This window comes from Myotis daubentonii, chromosome 9, assembly GCF_963259705.1.
Source record: "Myotis daubentonii chromosome 9, mMyoDau2.1, whole genome shotgun sequence".
Taxonomy (NCBI): domain Eukaryota; kingdom Metazoa; phylum Chordata; class Mammalia; order Chiroptera; family Vespertilionidae; genus Myotis; species Myotis daubentonii.
This window is the reverse complement of record NC_081848.1, coordinates 16,344,300-16,362,740: the sequence shown is the minus strand read 5'-3', so window position 1 is coordinate 16,362,740 and position 18,441 is coordinate 16,344,300. Positions and strand designations below refer to the sequence as shown.

Sequence of the window (18,441 nt, the reverse complement as noted above, 5' to 3'; positions counted from 1 at the left end):
AGCTGTTACAGTACAATAAGGGACCCTTTCGTTCACCTTTGAGAATTCAGTGCCAAAACTCATGTAAACAAACCAGTGATGCTCCAAAAAGGAGCAGGATGATAACCCAAACATTTGATTCTTAATTTATAAAATATTATCATGAAACTTCATAGATTAAATTAATAGTAATAAAGGATACCTATAAGCAGTTTTTCTCTTTGAGTCATAGTAATGAGTGTAACATAAAAATAGAAACTGTAGAAATAAGGTAAAGTGAGTTAAACTGGTTTTTCTACCTCACTTCTTCCTTAGATTCAGGTCAGAAGACATTTAAAAGGAGAAGATCTATCATCAATTGGGCCTTTTGGCGGGGTTCTGGCACTCACCTGGATAACTTGCCCATGTCCCCAACCTCTCCTATGACAGGGCAGCTCTTTGGAGTGTCTCTGCCAAATATCTGTGAGAATGACAATCTGCCCAAACCTATCTTGGTAAGTCTCACTCTGGCCTGGAACACCAATGGGAAGGGAGGTTTGGGGAAGGAGAGAGCTCTGAGAGGCAAATCTATACCCAAATGGAAATATAGATACCATGGCTTTGGCTGAGAATATTTATTATTATTACTTCAAAGAATAAAAATCTGATTAAGCTGTTAACAGAATCATAAGTTAGACACAATAGAAAGAGATCATCTAATCTACTTGTCTTAGAAAAGAGCCATATAAACTGCTCAGGTAGATTAGAATTTGCTTGGTAGAGAATTTGCATTATCCCTCACATTTCTCTCACTTCCTTTCTTGAATTCTGTATTGTTCTGAAAATCTCCTTTAATCCCTTTAGCAGTAGAGACTACTCAATCATATGCTCTTTAAAAATCTTACATGTGTTTTATTTGTATTTCAAGTATTTATGTATAAAAATACATCCTCTGGCATTTAGTTATTTTTCACCTGATTAGAGTGGATCAGGTGAAAACTATTGCATTTGTCTTATCTCCAAATGACCATTGTTAAGCAACATTTATTGAGTATCTAGTGTCCTCTAAGTACTCTACTAGATGAATGCATTTTATAGTATACTAGGGGCCCGGTGCACAAAATTCGTGCACTGGGTATGTGGGTGGGGGGGGAGTGTCACTCAGCCCAGCCTGCCCCCTCTCACATACTGGGAGCCCTCAGGCGTTGACCCCCATCATCCTCCAATCACAAGATCGGCCCCTTGCCCAGGCCTGATGCCTCTGACAGAGGCGTCAGGCCTGGGCAGGGGACCCCCATTTCCCCCCATCACTGGTTCTGCCCCCAGCCCAGGCCTGATGCCTCTGGCCCAGGCGTCAGGCCTGGGCAGGTGACCCCCAGACCCCTCCGATTGCTGGCTCTGCCCCTTGCCCAGGCCTGATGCCTCGGCCAGAGGCGTAGACCCCCATCACCCTCTGATCGCCTGATCGGCCCCTTGTCCAGGCCTGACGCCTCCGCCAGAGGTGTCAGGCTTGGACAGGGGACCCCCATCTCCCTCTGATCACTGGCTTTGACCCCCGCCCAGGCCTGAGGCCTCTGGCCCAGGAATCATGCCTGGGAAGGGGAGCCACATCTGCCTCTGATCGCTTGCTCCGCCCCCCGCACAGGCCTGATGCCTCGGCCAGAGGAGTTGACCCTCATCACCCTCCGATCACCAATCACCGGATCGGCCCCTTGACCAGGCCAGAGGCCTCCGGCAGAGGTGTCAGGCCTGGGCACGGTACCCCCAGCTCCCCGCGGTTGCAGCCTCTGCCCCCGCCCAGGCCTAACGCCTCTGGCCTAGGCGTTCGGCCCGGGCAGCGGGGACCTGCAGCTGCAGCGGCCCCGCGATCGTGGGCTCCAGTTTAGGCCCAGGCAAGGGACCCCTAGCTCCCGGGACTGCCAGCTTCAACTGTGCCCACCTCCCATCGCTGGCTCCACCCCTACTTCCAGCTATCACTGGCCAGGTCGGAAAAGGCACCTGATTCTCCGATCATGGCTGGGGGACAGGGCAAAAGCGGCCCCAGGGCCGCCTTTGCCCTGTCCCCCAGCTCTTAGCTCCCCCCTGGGCTTCCGATCACTGTCAGTGGCAGGGGACTTCTTCCGGCTTTCCCTTTCGCCTCCCTGCATGGTGTCTACATATGCAAATTAGCCACAATCTTGTTGGCAGTTAACTGCCAATCTTTGTTGGCAGATAACTGCCAATCTTAGCTGGCAGTTAATTTGCATATAGCCCTGATTAGCCAATGAAAAGGGTAGCGCCGTACGCCAATTACCATTTTTCTCTTTTATTAGTGTAGACTAGTTGCCTGGTGCACAAAATTCGTGCACAAAGGGGTATCCCTCAGCCCAGCCTGCACCCTCTCCAATCTGGGACCCCTGTGGGATTGAGCCTAAACCAGCATTCAGACATCCCTCTCGCAATCTGGGACTGCTGGCTCCTAACCGCTCACCTGCCTGCCTGCCTGATCGCCCCTAACCACTCTGCTGCTGGCCTGATCAACCACACTTGCCCGACCCTGCCAGACTGATTGCCCCCATCTGTCCCCCCTGCCGACCTGATCACCCCCAACTGAGCCCCCGCTACCTATTCCCCCTATCTGCCCCCCCACTGGCCTGCTCGCCCCCAATTGTCCTCCACCACCAGCCTGCTTTCCCCCAAATGCCCTCCCCTGCCGGCCTGATTGCACCTAACTGCCTCTACCTTGGTCCCACCACCATGACTTTGTCTGGAAGTTCATCCGAAAGGTCTCCTGGAAGGTCTCCTGGTCTAATTAGCATATTACCCTTTTATTAGTATGGATTGCGCATCTGTAAGTACCAGACACTAGCCTCACTACTCTATCAATTCCCCCTGCACAACAGAATTTGGGGTAGTCATCATCATCATCCCTACCTTACAAATTTATTTTAAAGCCTCAAGTTTATCCTAAATCACACAGTAAATATGTGCTATAATTAGGTTTCAAATCCCATGGGTTGCTTGTCTCCAACACCCATTCTTTTCCTGCCCTGAAGGCAGAGGACATACAGCTTGAAAGAAACCAAAATGAAATATGGCCAGAATGGACTGGGATGGAGAAAGCCTCCTGGGGGGGAAGAAGGAAGTGAATACAGGAAGTAGAATGAAGTATGGAGATGCATTAAAAGAAAGACAAGCAAGTGGAGAATGAGTTTGACAATAATATTTCCATATTTGGGGAAAAGAGTTTGTATTGGAGAGTAATGGGGAGAGAGTAGTGAGATAGAAGAGACCAGGTGACAGAGACCTTGAAGCAAAGAAATCTGAGTTTAAAGTGGCCATTGGTTCATTGAAACAAGACAGTCTCCTTAAAGCAAGTGTTTGAGGTAAAATGGTTTTTAGATGTTGAATAAAGAGAACAACAGAGATTTAGAGATACCAAAAAATAAGTTGACTAATTCCTCTAGCAGTCCATCCAGCCAGATCCCCAGAGCCGTCCCCTCGTCCACCCTCGCCTCTGGCAGAGAGAGATCGCTGGTATGTGTAAAGTGCCTGTTTCCCCTTTGCTTCCCCATAGGATATTCTTGTTTTCCTTAATCAAAACGGACCCCTCACAAATGGCATCTTCAGACAGTGCGCCAGTGTGAAATTGTGCAAAGAGCTGAAGGAGAAGCTGGACGCGGGAGCAGACGTGCCCCTGGACACTGAATCCATTTTCGTGATAGCGTCTGTTCTGAAGGTAGGAGTTCTCCCTCCCTCCATCACCCCACAGTGCACCTCTGGAGGAACAACTGGTTCCTTTCATTTTGACCTCATTCCCTTCTGCAAAGAACCATCATAGATTAGAACCTAAAAAGTGTTAAAAAAAAAAATATTTCACAAAAGTGAAGATTGTCCTTTAGAAGCCACAGCCCATGAATGGCTTGGCATGTCATGTCAGCCGTACTTTTTAAGTTTTTCTATCCCACGCCACTCTTCTCATCATGACTTCTGCTCCCTCGTGAAAAATATTATATGTAAATTAAGTTAAATTTCAAATACTCAAAGCACATAGAGCACATTTACCAAAACAAACATCCTAGCTATGATGACTTCCTCACAATCTCACTACCTTCCTAAAAAATGCAATTCTCTCAAAAATGCACTTTACTAAACTTTGAAAAAGAAGCTTACTATCCCAAACAAGCATCTGCCTGCCAACTGACACAAACATTGCTCTCTGAGGCCCCTGAAACTTCCATTCATTGATGCAGGCATGGAGCCTTCCTTGTCCCTAATGCCTTTTAAAATGACAGTGGGGCAAGGAGTGGCTCTGGACTCGGCCTCCTTTTATAAAAACCTTTCCTGACATTTTTACGGTTCTCACCCGCACCCCATGGTTACTTAAGTCACATCCACACTTGGCTTAGAGCACTTCTAAAATGTTTTCCTCCCACATTCTTGAAAATACCTCACAGTTTTAGAAAATGTAGAGTCAAAACCAGCTTTTAGCAGAGCTTTTGACCTTACGGGTAGCTTCTGCAGACGTGCCTCAGGCTTCCGTCTCCCAGCTGGGTGGGAAGCACCAGGCCAGGGCAGAGACAAGGCCCGGCCACATTCTGGGGCAGGAGCATGAAAACCAAGTTAAGGAAAACATGGTGAAGAAGACTCTCGCGCCGAAACCAGTTTGGCTCAGTGGATAGAGCGTCTGCCTGCGGACTGAAAGGTCCCAGGTTCGATTCCGGTCGAGGGCATGTACCTGGGTTGCGGGCACATCCCCAGTGGGAGATGTGCAGGAGGCAGCTCATCGATGTTTCTCTCTCATCGATGTTTCTAACTCTCTATCTCTCTCACTTCCTCTCTGTAAAAAATCAATAAAATATATTAAAAAAAAAAAAAGAAGACTCTCGCACACCCTACTCCTACCCTGTGGGGTGGGGAACTGCTTACAGAATCCTACTTCGTGACTTAATGCACCGTCAGATGATTCTTGGTAAATGGGCCATGTCTGCTCTTAACCCTGCCGCAGGCTGTGCAGTAAAGGACACTCAGAAGAACTGAGGAGCTGGAGCCAGGCTCATCCAATCTGTATTGCACAGGGTGCAATTACTATGATTACGCTTCAGCCCTGGAATACAATAAAGATATGCATGGTGTGCGCAGCCAGATATATGTCAGGGAGATATATACTAGTACACACACACAATTACTTTTTCTTTTTTACTCATCTAATTGGGCTTTCTCCCATCTCTTAATTTAAGAAGCTTAAGCCTTTGTTTTAGGACATTTTCCCTACGTGCTATTCTTCACAGCACACACTTCTTAAGATTTTGTGCTAAATTATTGAGGCTATTACAAAAGTAGAGTCCTAGAAGAGTTTGACTACATTCCAAATTGGAGAAGTATTACTTGTACAAAAATAAGCAAAGGACAAAATTAATCCAAATGATTGAAAAGTCTGGTTAAATAGGTTACAAGTAGTTGACATTCTATAATCATGTAACTGCATTTTACTCTCATTTCTTCTAAGTGGCTGCAGAAAAGGACATACTTTTTGCCAAAAGTTAAAGTTTTTGAGCTTTTGTTTTGTTTCCTGTTTTTAAGTCTATTTGGAAGTGCTACTTTAGGTCTCCTTTAATGTTTTACTTCTGCTGGTTCTGTTTAAGTATAAGCTCAACTCTTCAAACTATAATTGACAGAAAATTGCTTGAGATGCTGTAACTTTGATCCAACAGACCTTTGAGGGAAAGTTCATTTTTAGCCCTGCAGGAATCTCATCTCCGATGAGCCTGGTAGTCCTGCTGGTGACCAGGGCTCTGGCTGGGGAGGGCAGGAGACTCAGCTGAGTGCTGGGCGGCGGTGATTGTAATTCAGGACCAGCTCTCATAACCATTCTCAGCTGCAGTGGCGGTTGTATTTCATAACTTGTTATTCCAGCTGTGGAGAGTTCATTGAGATGTTACGACCTATTATCTTTCAAGTGTAGGTTTAAGATTTAATGATGCTTTTCTTCAAGACAGATCATAAGTATGTGTTCCACTGAGATTGAAAAAGAGTGCTATTGTCATGTCCCACTTAAAAATAACAGATTTTGCCTCTTTGAATCTGACTTTTAAAGTAGGTTCAGCAACTAAAATTAGCTTGGAATTATGAAAATTCAATACCTTTACCCAAAAAGAGGTAACGTTTGTCAAGACACATCTGAGTCACAAGTATCCAGGTACATTTCTACTGGAAGATGTAATAGAACAGAGAAACATAGCATAATAGAATAGCAAGAATCAGTCCTCTTCCTGCTTATTCGCCACTCTTTAAAAAAAATTGTATTATGATAGGAGACGTGACTACAAAGAGGTTTTTAAAATTACCTTGGGGGTCAGCTTTAGCTCAAGCGGTTACTTCGGATTCTGCTTGTTGCAGACACATAAAATTACCTTGGAATCTCAATTATACTTAGTTGGCCTTCCCTTGTCCCTCACTAATATTTGTCCATATGCAAATAGCAACAGCTCAGTAATAACCACCACTCTGTGTGGGGCTGTGCTTGACATTGAAGTGTACGAGTAGAGAGTGAGGTCTCCGCCCCTGCTCTGGAGGACTCATGAGCTACTGGGGGAGAGACACATGTAATCAGCTAACTATAACAGTGAGGTGTCACAGCCTTCATATCAGTAATATAAGCATGACATGTAAGTAACAAGTTGCGTTGTCTTTTGTAAAGTTGGTAATTTGGTTTTCCAGCAATATTTAAATTGCCCAATTGCATCATTCACCTCTTTCCATGAACTTGCAGAATGATAGCCAACCGTGGGTACAGTGCTTAGACGTGAAACTGAGTTTTCTCTGCCTAAAGTTTACTGAGGTAGAGATCAGACTTTGCAAGCTTAGCTTTGTGAATGCCATGCCAAAAGCAACAGAGAGAGTTGGCTTAAGACAGAAATGAACATAGGACCAGAACCAAATTTAGTTTATTTTTAAGCTTTTTATAAACAAAGGCCAAACAACAAACATCCTTGGCCATAAGAATATGCACTATGATCTGGTCTCACCACACCAGCCCCACCAATGGTTCAGCAGAACAGAGTCTGGAAGGCCAGAGAGGAGAGTGTGCTGGGCACGTGTTAATCAGTGTACACCAGGCACAGGGTGCGTCCCCAGGCTGCCAGAGCCCAGCCACTGCCTGGAATGCTGTTTCTCCCCAAGTAGTGAGAGTCCTTCCATGGGGAATAGAAGGGAGAAACTCTATCTCTAGATGGGAATTGCTCAGCAATTCCGCCGGAATATAACGTTTGAAAGTAGCAGGGACTCTGTTTTCTTCACTGCTCTGTCCCTAGTACCTGGTACATATGAGTAAATATGTATAGAATGATTGGATGCTGGTTACATTAGGAGAGGGGAAAGGGGGATTTAGGATGACTTTCCAGGCCCTGTCACATACTAGTTTGCTAAAATGTAAACAAACAGGCGCTTTCAGCCCAAAGAGGTTGTCCTGTATCTTTCCCGTTACAATCCAGACTCCGGTTGCTCCTCTGGTTTTTGCTAGAAAAAAAGTCAAAGCATGAATTTCTACATGTGCACATTAGTGGAGAGTTGGCAACAAGAACTGTGTATTCCAAAGAAGAGAAGACTTAACTCTTTTCAACAAAATGTTTTATAATCACTCCAGTACATGTTTAGCATGAAATAATGATTTAAAATATTTGTTTTTCCCTCTCTCTCAGGATTTTCTACGACATATTCCCAGAAGTGTTTTCTCATCAGATCTCTATGACCAATGGGTCTGTGTAATGGATCAAGGAAATGATGAAGAGAGAATAAATACAATTCAAAGGTAACTATTCTAATTTGGTCACATCTCAAAAATACTTTTTAAAAAACATATGTTTTATAAGCTCATCTCGTGAAGTGATGTTATCCATGGGGACCAGTTAAAAACAGATTTACGCTGGACGCTGTCATTGTTATGATTGTTCTCTCCCTAATCTTAGTAACATGGCACACTTGACCCTTGTACACCTTCTATATGTCCAAATCTGAGAGGCGTTGACAAAAGCCTACTATAAACCCAATTTATGATCTTAATTTTGGTAAATATTTAACCAGACAACCCGTTATATATCTCATTCGCCAACTGAATCCACACAGAGAAAATTTCCTCCCACAAGGTACTCACAGTCTGGTAGAGTTCACAGGTAAAGCCAGAATTACAATTGCAATTCAGTATAGTCTGTGCTATAGAAGAGATACGTGGAGGAGGGCATTGTGGGAGCACTGCAGAGAGGCAGGTGGCTCTGGAAAAACATCAAGGAAAAGGGGAGTTGCACAGATGCAGTCTGATCACAAGGAGTGCATCGTCTGTACTCAGGCAAAGGAAGCTGCTGGCAGAACTCACCACCACCACCCCCCACCCCCTCCATATTCCCTGCATTATAAGGGAGCAAGAAAGAAGTGTCCATCAAAAAAGCAACACTTCCAGTTCTTTGAAAATCCAAAAATCCCAATACCATTGTTCGCATATGCTTCTTGAATACAGTTTTTTTCTTGAACAATTTTAAAATAGAAGTTATTCCCTACATCCTGCTGTTGATAGACATCCCTTGTCTGGAGAAAAACATGGTACCACTGTTGGAGACAGAAAGCGAAACCTTGTCACAAAATACTCTCTGCTTCCCTGATGGTTTGGTGGAAACCATCCAGAGATAGTGAAGATGAGATTCTGTGCTTATGGCTCATTGTCTAAAACTTTACACCTTACTGTTAAGGATGATTTCCTTAAAAAAAAGGTAACACTATGAGTCTCATACAAATATAAAATGAACACGTGTAAAAGATTTCATTTAAATCATTAATTAATGAGAGAACTGATAAGATATTGCAACCAGTTCAAAGGAGATTTCAAACTACCACAACTTATGTAGTTGAGTCAGAAAAGAATTTATAAATAGATACAAAACTGGCTTCCTCTACTGAGGCATTGAGGGGTAGTGAGAGAGCACAAATAAATCATTTATCTCTTGACAAGGCAGAATTTTTGATTCTATGAGCAAGTCTTAGGTGCACCAGTAACTGTCATCAATAACTTAGAGTTTGTAGGGTTAACTCAAAGGCTTAAGGCCCCCATAAAACCAGGTAACCCAAGGCGTGTACTAGACAGTGTCTTGCTTTCCATTGAGCACACTCAGTAACCTTTTGGTCTGTTTCAATATCTTTCATTATTTGTCCCTATAAACTACTCTCATTGTGACTTCATTTTACTGAAGAAATGCCTCTGTTGTTTTTGCAACAGGAATCAGACTAATTTTCTCCTCTTGGTTGCAGATTCTGTTTTAAAAAGGCAACAACCGTGATATCAACATATAAGTTTTCTGGATGGTAGTAAATATCATTTTCAGTGAATGATAATTTAAAAACCTCTTATCATTTACAAAAGGAGAATAGTAGGAAATAGACTATCATAAGCTTGACTTACATGTGAAAGTGATACCAGTGAGATGAGACTCGGGACAGATTGACTTTGGAAGCTAGTGGAGCAGAGCCCCAGTTCTCAGAATGCACTAGGCAGCCTAATAGCTCAAGTCTGGGCTCCCACCAAGAGATACGCTTTGGAACAAAGGAGCACTTTAAGTTGAATGGTTGTTGAGTTTCATCAGAAAGATTTTGTGGGGTTTTGGTGGAGAATATTCTGAAATGTTGCAGGATTAAACTAAAATACATTAGTTTCAGGTAAATTTTGGGGGATCCATTTTTGTGCAATCTTTTACATTTTCATTGAGTTGTGAAGACAGTGTACAAAACAAATAGCCAAATCCCCAGGCTTGTTTTCTCTCCTCCTGTACAGGCAGTGCTCACTTTGCATAGTACCATGTTAACTGAAACTCCTGCAGATCTGGACTGTTTTGCTTTGCATGAGGAATTCATGGAAAGCAAGGGTTGCCTGTTCATACAAATAGTTGATGAAATGTCTTGCTTAAAGAGTGCATTTGTTTTCTGTCTTCAGGCTGTTGGACCAGCTTCCGAGAGCCAATATTGTTCTTCTAAGGTACCTTTTTGGGGTACTACACAACATTGAGCAACACTCCTCATCCAATCAGATGAACGCATTTAATTTAGCGGTGTGTATCGCTCCGAGCATTCTTTGGTCTTCTACTACCTACAGCCGAGAATTAGAAGGCGAATTTACAAAAAAGGTAATGAAGTTTTTCATTTTTATGCCCTGGGAGACTGAGTCCCCATTTTGAACCCAAAATTCAGGGTATTCATTCTAAAAGACAGTTTCTTAAAAGAACATACACTTGGGTTCATTCATTGTTTTATCCTATCCTGGTAGACTATAGAAAAGTGGTTTCTGAAGCAGAAAAGTGCTAGCAGTTGGGTTAGTTCTCTTTTCCCTTGAAAGAGGCAAAAAACTGTGACTGACTTCAACCACAGAATGATAAGCAGTTGATTTGAGAAAACAAACAAGAACTTTGAAGTTAGACAAGCCAGGGTTCAAGTCTCAGCCCCACACTTGCCAGAAGTACACTCCTGGGCAAAATTAGTTACACTGATCCAGCTTCTTCTCGGGAAAGTGGTGGTGGTGATAATACCCCGCTCATAAAGTGGTTACTTGAAACCACACCCCTGTGGTGCCTGGCGCACCCACCATTCTGCTTGCTCCTTGGCTCAGCTGTTGGGGCAGGGAAACTACAGCCAGACTCCACAACAGCTCAGGGGAGGCAGAAAGCTCCCTGGTGAAGTCTCCCCTCTTCTGCAGGAGCCTTCCATTAGGGAGCCTGCGGGAAGGAAGTGCCTAGGGAGAGACCAGGGGGGCAAAATGCAAGTTTTCTCTCCAGCTGTCTCTCTCCTTCACAGTCAACCCATAGAGGACGCCCTCTTCCCAGACCCAAGACAACTGCCTCATACATAAGAAATACACTTCGTATGTCTGTCTAGTGATGCTTTACGGGCTTTAATCACAACGTATATTTCTTCACCCCAAACACTGCGGAGAATATATAAAACTACCCTAATTTTAAAGACAGAACCATTGGGATGAAAATGTTAGCATTAAGCCAAGGCCACAAATAATAACTTTAGTGCACTGATTAAAATGTATTTCTATCCCTAAATTACTATGGGAAACTCTTCGTATACTTTTAAAACAGACATAATTTTTTTTCCCCTCTGGATTCTTTTGCATTTTTGTTGAAATCAGCACTCATATATTAAGTATGGTTTATAGATATGCTGTATGGAAAGTGGCACTTCAATTTTGTCCCTTTTTGTACAGGTTACTCTGCTTATTCAATTTGTGATTGAAAATTGCTGTAGAATATTTGGAGAAGAAATCACTTCCCTCTTTGGAGAGGTGTCAGTGAGGTGTGACATTAGAGAGAATACCTCAGGTATTGTGACTAATTGGACTGTTTTCCCGTGAGAAACACACTGTGAAGGTGGGGGGACAGTGGTTGTCCTGGATCCCACAGCAGCTCCGGTGAAGGGAGCCACTGGCCTGGGTCAGTGGGCCTCGGGCTCCTCCCTTAGAAGGCCTGCTGGTGGGGTTCCCGTGGGTAAGATGAGATCCCCAACTTCAGGAACCTGTTAGCACTTGATGGTGTTAATCGTTTCTGTAACCAGAACTTTACAAGGAACGCTAATACACATCATAGGCCTGGCATTAAACCTGGAGCAGGAGGCCCGGAGGCCAAGAAGCAGCCGGGCGTTTTCTCTCTCCCCTTCCTCTGCGTCCCTAGGACACTCGGATGCTGGAGACTCTAAAACCATTTCTAAGCAACGGCATCCGGACTGTGCAGTCCTGTACCACCAGTGACCTTTGGTCACTTATTCTCTGCCACTGAGCATCGGTTCTGTATCTATAAAATATGGATACCCATGATGCCTAACTTTTATGGTGGTTTTAAAGATTAAATAAATAATGGATATTAAAGAACTCTACCTAAGAGAAGCTGACAGGGTTAGTAAATGGTTGCCCTGAGAGTGAATTCCGTGTATTCACCAGCAAGCCACGCTAGAAGGCAGTCTCATTCGGAATCCAGGTGTACTTGGCATTGATTCCTTTATTTTTTTGTATCATTTCTCGGTATTATGACATGTCTCTTTGCTTTGAGGAAATCTTACTTAGGGAAAGCCCATTTCTTCAGGAACTGAGATCAATCTAGTACACCCAAACAATTTTATTTTGTATTCTGCACTGACAAATTGAGAGATTGTGATTAATTAATTGTGATTAAAAATTAAGGATTTTTCCTTAAATATAGAAATTTGAAAAATCTACATGAAAAGAGAATTAAACTAAGCATCACAGTTTTTGTCTTTTTAGGCAGCATGCGCTTGGAGTGTTTAACAAGGTTATCATGGTTTGATTTCCCGCAGGTATCTCTTGCTTACAAATGACCGACGCCTCCTATGACAGCTTGGAAAACGAGCTGAATGAGGACGTTGACGCTCCGTGCAGTGACCTGGTGACAACCCTCGGCCAGGGTAGCAGAAGCATGGACTCAGTCCTCAGCCTCAGTGACTGTGACACCGACCAGCCCGAGCTGGGAGGTCTTTTAACCCTGAGCGACTTTGACTTAGACAATCCTAAACATGAAGACATTCAAATGGAAGGGCCTCTCGAATCCAAGCCGGTGACTGTCCCAGGACTGTACGGAGAGGCCAGCCTGCAGGACCATGGCGGGGCCCCGACTGGCGCCGCCACACCCAGCTACCTGACCAGGGCTGCAGCAGATGCTCCGAAAAGCCCGCGGCGACAGCGGCGCTGCTCCGAACCCAGCATCAACTATCGAGATGCAAAGCTGTCCTCTTTCCGGGAGTTTTGCCAGAAAAAGCTACGCAAGTCCAGCTGTGATGCAATTCTCTCACAGAAAGGTGAGGACCATCTGAAGCAAAACGAACCCCCACAGGTAGAGGGTAAGATGTATTTTAAACAGGCTCTAGTCACAGGCACTGATATCAAGAAAAATGCCTCTAATAAAAGTGCTAAGAAGAAGGGCTTCTTTGGTATGCAAGGAAGTCAGGTGAAGCGCCCCCCGCCCTCAAAGCCAGTGGCCATTTCTGTGGCATCTTGCAGTTACATGTCCTCACATGATTGTCCCAGGAGCCAGCCCTTGGATGCAGACACACCTGCACACGCCCCGTCACACACAGCAGATGCCCCCAAGAGTTCCAAGAGGCACCAACGCTGCCAGAAACCAGCATCGACGACCAGCGCGCTCCAAGCTGAGCTATCTCAGGGGTATTTTCTCAAGGAAACACAAAAAAGCAGCTTTGAAGTACGCCCGTTGTCTGGAGAGGAGGAGTATCTCCAGCAGCACAAGTCTTTACAATTGGAGGGCCAAAAGCTCATTAACCAGAGCTTGGTCATGGGGATCGAGGTGGGCAAGAGTGGTGCCACCGACCAGAACCCCGAGAAGCTTTTACCCTCAAAATTAAGCACCTGCCCCAGGACGAGCTGTTCTAGCTTGTCTTCCCCAGGCACCTCCCCATCTGGCTCCTCAGTGAGCTCCCAGGATAGTGCTTTCTCTCAGATTTCAGAGCATTCCGTGTTTACACCCAACGAAACGTCCTCCCCAGTAGATTGTACTTTTCTGGCCCCAAGCCAGCAGGGAGAACCGTCCGACTCCAGCAGCTCCAGACTCGTTTCTGGAGTGCCTGGTCCCGCCTCTGAGCAGGCCAGCAGCCGCCTGGCTTATTCAAAAAAGGACACCTTAGAGTGGCATTCACAGATGCATTCTGTAACCCTTCATCCCAGCACATGGTTAAGAAATGGTATGGCCAGCTTGAAAAACTGGTCCCTCAAAAACAAAGCCAGGGCAGCCAGAGCAGAGGAAAAGAAAATATCTTCTCTGCCAGGGCCCGCAGAGCCCCCTCCCCATGCTTCTGGGGCTCCAGAAGCCAACCCACAGCAAGAGACACAGAAAGACATGCCCCCAAGGGTACCTGCAGGACTTGCAGCTGCGCAGACAGGCCAGCGGGACACCTCCAATCCCAGACACGGCTCCGAGCCACGCGGTAGCTCTCCGCCCAGCCCAGTGGAAGGCACAGTGGAGCTCTGTCTGAAGTCACAGGAGGAAGGAGAGAGTAGCGGGCCGTGCTCTCCTGGCATCCCGCCGTGTGCAATATCCTCGCCCAGCTCTTTGGTTATAGATGATGAGTCCGGCCCAGACTCAGGGCCTGCACCAGTGTGTGATGTTGAGGACAAACATTCAACCAAAGACATTTTACCACAAGAAGAACCTGATGTCTAGAAGAACAGGAAGAACAGGAAGTGGCCTAATAACATCAAGACAATATTCATTATGACCCCTCTGTATAAAGTACCTGGAATAGGTAGCATAAAGATAATTATTGCTAATACTTAGTACAATAAAATAATTCTCTTTACTAAGACCATGTGGCAAGAAGTTTTACTACAATTTTAGAGATACTAGCAGAGTTAGAGAAAGTGTCTTCTTTTTTTTTCTTTTTATAAACTTTATTGAATTTATTAGGTAACATTGGTAAATAAAATTATATAGGTTTCAGGTGTACAATTATGTAATACATCATCTGGATATTGTATTGTGTGTTCACCACCCAAAGTCAAGTCTCCTTCCATCACCATGTATCTCCCTTTGCCCTCTCCTGTCACTCCCCACCCCCTTTCCATCTGGTAATCACCATACAGTTGTCTGTGTCTATGAGGGTTTTTTGTTGTTTGTTTGTTTTGTTTTGTTTTTTGGGGGGGGTACTTAATCCCTTCACCTTTTTCACCCAGCCCCCCAACCCCCATACCCTCTGAGAGCTGTCAGTCTCTATGCGTCTGTTTCCATTTTGTTTGTTAGTGAAATCATGTATACTTGTCTGTCTCTGACTGGCTTATTATTTAGCATAAAAAGGAAGCATGCATTATATCACGTTAGGCTCCTGAGAAGGCCATGGTATCATTAGTGAAGCATGGAGATTACGGGGAGTGGGGAAGGGTGCAGACAAACAATGCACACTCCATGGAATGTGTTCAATAAATAAGCAAGAAAAATGCCACTAATCCAAGTATTGGGAAGAAAAGCACGCCCAGTAATGAAGGAAATCATGTGAAACATTTCCCTTCATCCAAGTCACTGTCCATTTCTGTGACTTCTAGAGTCACATGTCCTCGCAGGATCATTCCAGAAAGTAGCCCATGATGCAGCTAGACTGGGGAAAAGGAGAGTGGCTCAAGAGCCATGAGTATCATGATGCCATTTTTTTGTTGGTTGTGTTGCTTGATTCATTGTTCCATTAGCACCGCTTTGCAAAGGCTCCAGTGAACAGCTGGGAAGAGAAAGACGGAAATGTCGCTCATCTCAGTGTTCTTTACAAAGGGACCTGTGCTGGGAGAGTTCTCCAGGAACACAGCTTTTCCTGTGAGAAGGTGACCTGAAAGCACTGGTTACCTGAGCGTGGGGGAAACTGCAAAACAGTCTTTTCTCTGTTACACGAATGCTGTTGCCAGCAGGATGAAAGCCGGGCTCCTCTGCCCAGATGGTTTTCTGCAGCCCCGCCTCTTAGAGTAGTCAGCCAGAAAACATTGCTGATAAGTCATCCTTTTTCTGATTATCATTTGGCCATAGAGAGAGCAATTTTGAATTTGCTAACTTATGAAGAGTTGCAGAATAGAATACCCACCAAAGTGGCTATCGGGCCTTCTCAATCACTGGCTTTGGATTTCCCTACCTCCAGGAGTTTTTACATACTTTTGTCCCAAATGATTCATGGTTCACAGAGAGTGTGTACCCCACCCCATTGGTTTATATCCATGGACACCTCTCTCTTGCCTTAAAGTGACACTGGTACATCTCCTGGATTAACTCCATTGATTATTAGGCCTGCCAGCCTGTCTGGAGGGATAGAGTCAGGAAAGGATGTGCATCGTCCTTCATTTCAACTTGATACTTATAAGAAGCTGCTTAGAACCCACTGGGTCTCTTTAGTCCACCATCAAATGGACCTTTCTCCCTCAAACTAGCTTATTTCAAACTATATTTCTGAGCCACTAGGAAACTTTTATGTTGTGTTCTTTTCCTGTTGTCCTAAATGTTGCATTTTTTTCAGTTAAAGGGGGAAAAATGTTTTCTGGTGGCTCTGGCCAGGAAGTGCCATTGGTTAGAGTGTCGTCCTGATATGCCAAGGTGGTGGGTTCAATCCCCAGTTGGGGCACATACAAGAATTAACCAATGAGTGCATAAATAAGTGGAACAATAAATCAATGTTATTGATGTTTCTCTATATCTCTCTCCCTCCCTCCCTCCTCTTTCTCTCTCTCTCTCTTACTCTCTCTCTCTCTCTCTCTCTCCCATCCTCTCTCTCTAAAATCACTAAAGTAAATAAAAATAAAATGTAAGATATAACAAGTCTTTTCAGTATTAGCTATTGGTGCTACCTACCTCTGGGGTACATGGCCCTGTTTGCCCTTAGCATTATAATTAGCTTTTATAACTCTGGGTCCAAAGAACTCCTTCATGACACTGGCCATCTCCCTCACAGGTGTGAAGTAGATTCCACTTTGTCCTATAGCTTAGACCTCTAAGTGTCCACATGCATTTTTTGCGATATATAAAGGCAACAGGGATCTCCCTTACCCCGAGGGCAAAACTACTGTTGGAACTGCAAGATGTGAATGAAGCTCTTCCAGCTTGGAGTGTCTTTCTGGAAGACATTTCTTCTCTACTTAAGAGAACATTGGTTCTAGCCTTTATATATATATTGATGAGTAGAAAATCACCCACCCAATTTGAAGCATAGAAGGAAATAGATATTGAGGTTCTTAAATAATTATTTCCACTCTTTGTTCCCTTAGATCCTCCTGTAAGACATAATGTAAATAGTTTGTTAATATGGCTGTACAGTATTATATTGTAAGATTTGAAGAACGTCACTTTATTATACTCTGTTAATCTATAATATATTAGACTCATGCTTTATCTAAAATGTTTTGAGTTTGTATAATATATCTTGACAAATTTTACTATCCTGTTATGTAATAAATGTGTATTTTTGTACTTGCAGAAACTGCTGCTAACTTTTAAAGTTGTTTGATTTTCAAGGCACTGATAATGGATATGTATGAAGTCCATGCTGTCTATTAAATAAAATACCATTCTCCAACGTTAACAATCTCCCCAGAGCAATGATCCCTTTGTAGAACTGTTCTAGTTAATGAGCCCAATTTCTACTTACCATTGGAAATTTCATAAAATGCTATTCATGTAGAATTGAACTTTGAGCTTTTAGTCATAGGCCATGGTTAGTCTTTCCAGAGGGGGAAAATAAAGCTTTTCTATTTTTCTAATCTTACCATTTACCAAACAAGTCATGCTTTAAGCGCAGTCTTCATTTGTTTAAGCATTATGTTTTCCTTGTGCTCCTGGAATGTCCTTATTCTCATATCAAAAGAACCATCAACTCAGTTTAATGGATGGTATGATATTTTCTTACCTGAATTTAAATCATAATTGACCAGATTGACCAAGTTGCTCCCAGACACTCAGGACCTGAGTACTGCTGAGGTCATATGAACATTATTACTGGTTCCTCAGGACTGCTGCATCTTTACTTGTCAGAGTTCATTGGGGTTCACTCTGTGTAAGTTTAACCACCATTTCAAAGAGATGCAAGAAAAATGTAATTAGTACAGAAAAATTATTTGTATAACAGCACTGAAGACCACACCCCACTGTCAGAAATGCCACTGATGAGGTGCAGGCAGTGTGCACATACACTGATGTTAATTTCCCCCTAACTGTTACAGAAATACAAAGATTACTGTAAAAAGGGAGCCTTGATGTACTAAAAACATTGGATTCAAGAAATTTTCCCTCATTGTGTTTTTCTACTTTTCATGGCATCCATTGAGTTGAAAAGATATAATGTTTCCTGGAACCAATGACATATTTCGCTTGTTGGGAAAAAAAACTCTAAGTACTTAAGCCAAATTGTGGTAGTAAGTGTTGAACTTATCTTTTCCTACCTGGTCATGTTTTAATGACTTAAGAGAAAGTCTTTGCAAACTGCTTATTTCAATACTAAGGAAAAAACTGAATAATAAAAGTTGAGTAAAATGTTAACTTTAACATCTATTCTGGTTATGGGGATATATTGTAAGCTAAGTTTTCTGCTGAAAGAAAGAATACTGCTGCCCTGGCCAGTTTTTCTCAGTGGTTAGCACAACAGCCCTCAGAGGCTCACAGGTTCAATTCCCCACCCCAGTCAAGGTGCGAGAGGAGGCAACCAATCAATGTGTCTCTCCCCCTCCTCATCCTCCCTTCCACTCTCTCTAAGAGGCCAATGGAAAAACTATCCTCGGACGAGGGTAAAACAAACAAAAAAATACCACTGAATTCTGTGTGCTATCTACCCCAAGTATGAGTCCTCTGTTTCAGAGCCACCTGTGAATATAAATCCTTCCTTTGCATTGCCTTTGTTTTAAACACAGTGGCCTCCTTGAGCTTCAGGTCTGCATCTGTGTGGTGGAATTAGAAGATGGCTCTGAAGTGTAGTTTGGAA

The 18,441-nt window shown here is 43.8% G+C and overlaps 1 protein-coding gene across 1 annotated transcript; it reads left to right on the top strand.

Moving 5' to 3' along the window:
* Positions 1–299: 299 nt before the first annotated feature.
* Positions 300–17,724, top strand: LOC132240609 (rho GTPase-activating protein 20-like). The gene is made up of 6 exons (XM_059708020.1): positions 300–473; positions 3,515–3,676; positions 7,638–7,747; positions 9,914–10,103; positions 11,186–11,300; positions 12,289–17,724. The coding sequence occupies exons 1-6, from the start codon at positions 384–386 to the stop codon at positions 14,163–14,165; spliced, it is 2,544 nt and encodes an 847-aa protein (XP_059564003.1). The 5' UTR covers positions 300–383; the 3' UTR covers positions 14,166–17,724.
* The last annotated feature ends 717 nt before the right edge of the window (positions 17,725–18,441 follow it).

Coding starts and splice junctions, on each gene's coding strand:
- LOC132240609 (XM_059708020.1), top strand. CDS start 384: ATGTCCCCAACCTCTCCTATGACAGGGCAGCTCTTTGGAGTGTCTCTG. Junction 474..3,514: donor ATCTGCCCAAACCTATCTTG/GTAAGTCTCACT, acceptor GCTTCCCCATAG/GATATTCTTGTTTTCCTTAA. Junction 3,677..7,637: donor TGATAGCGTCTGTTCTGAAG/GTAGGAGTTCTC, acceptor CCTCTCTCTCAG/GATTTTCTACGACATATTCC.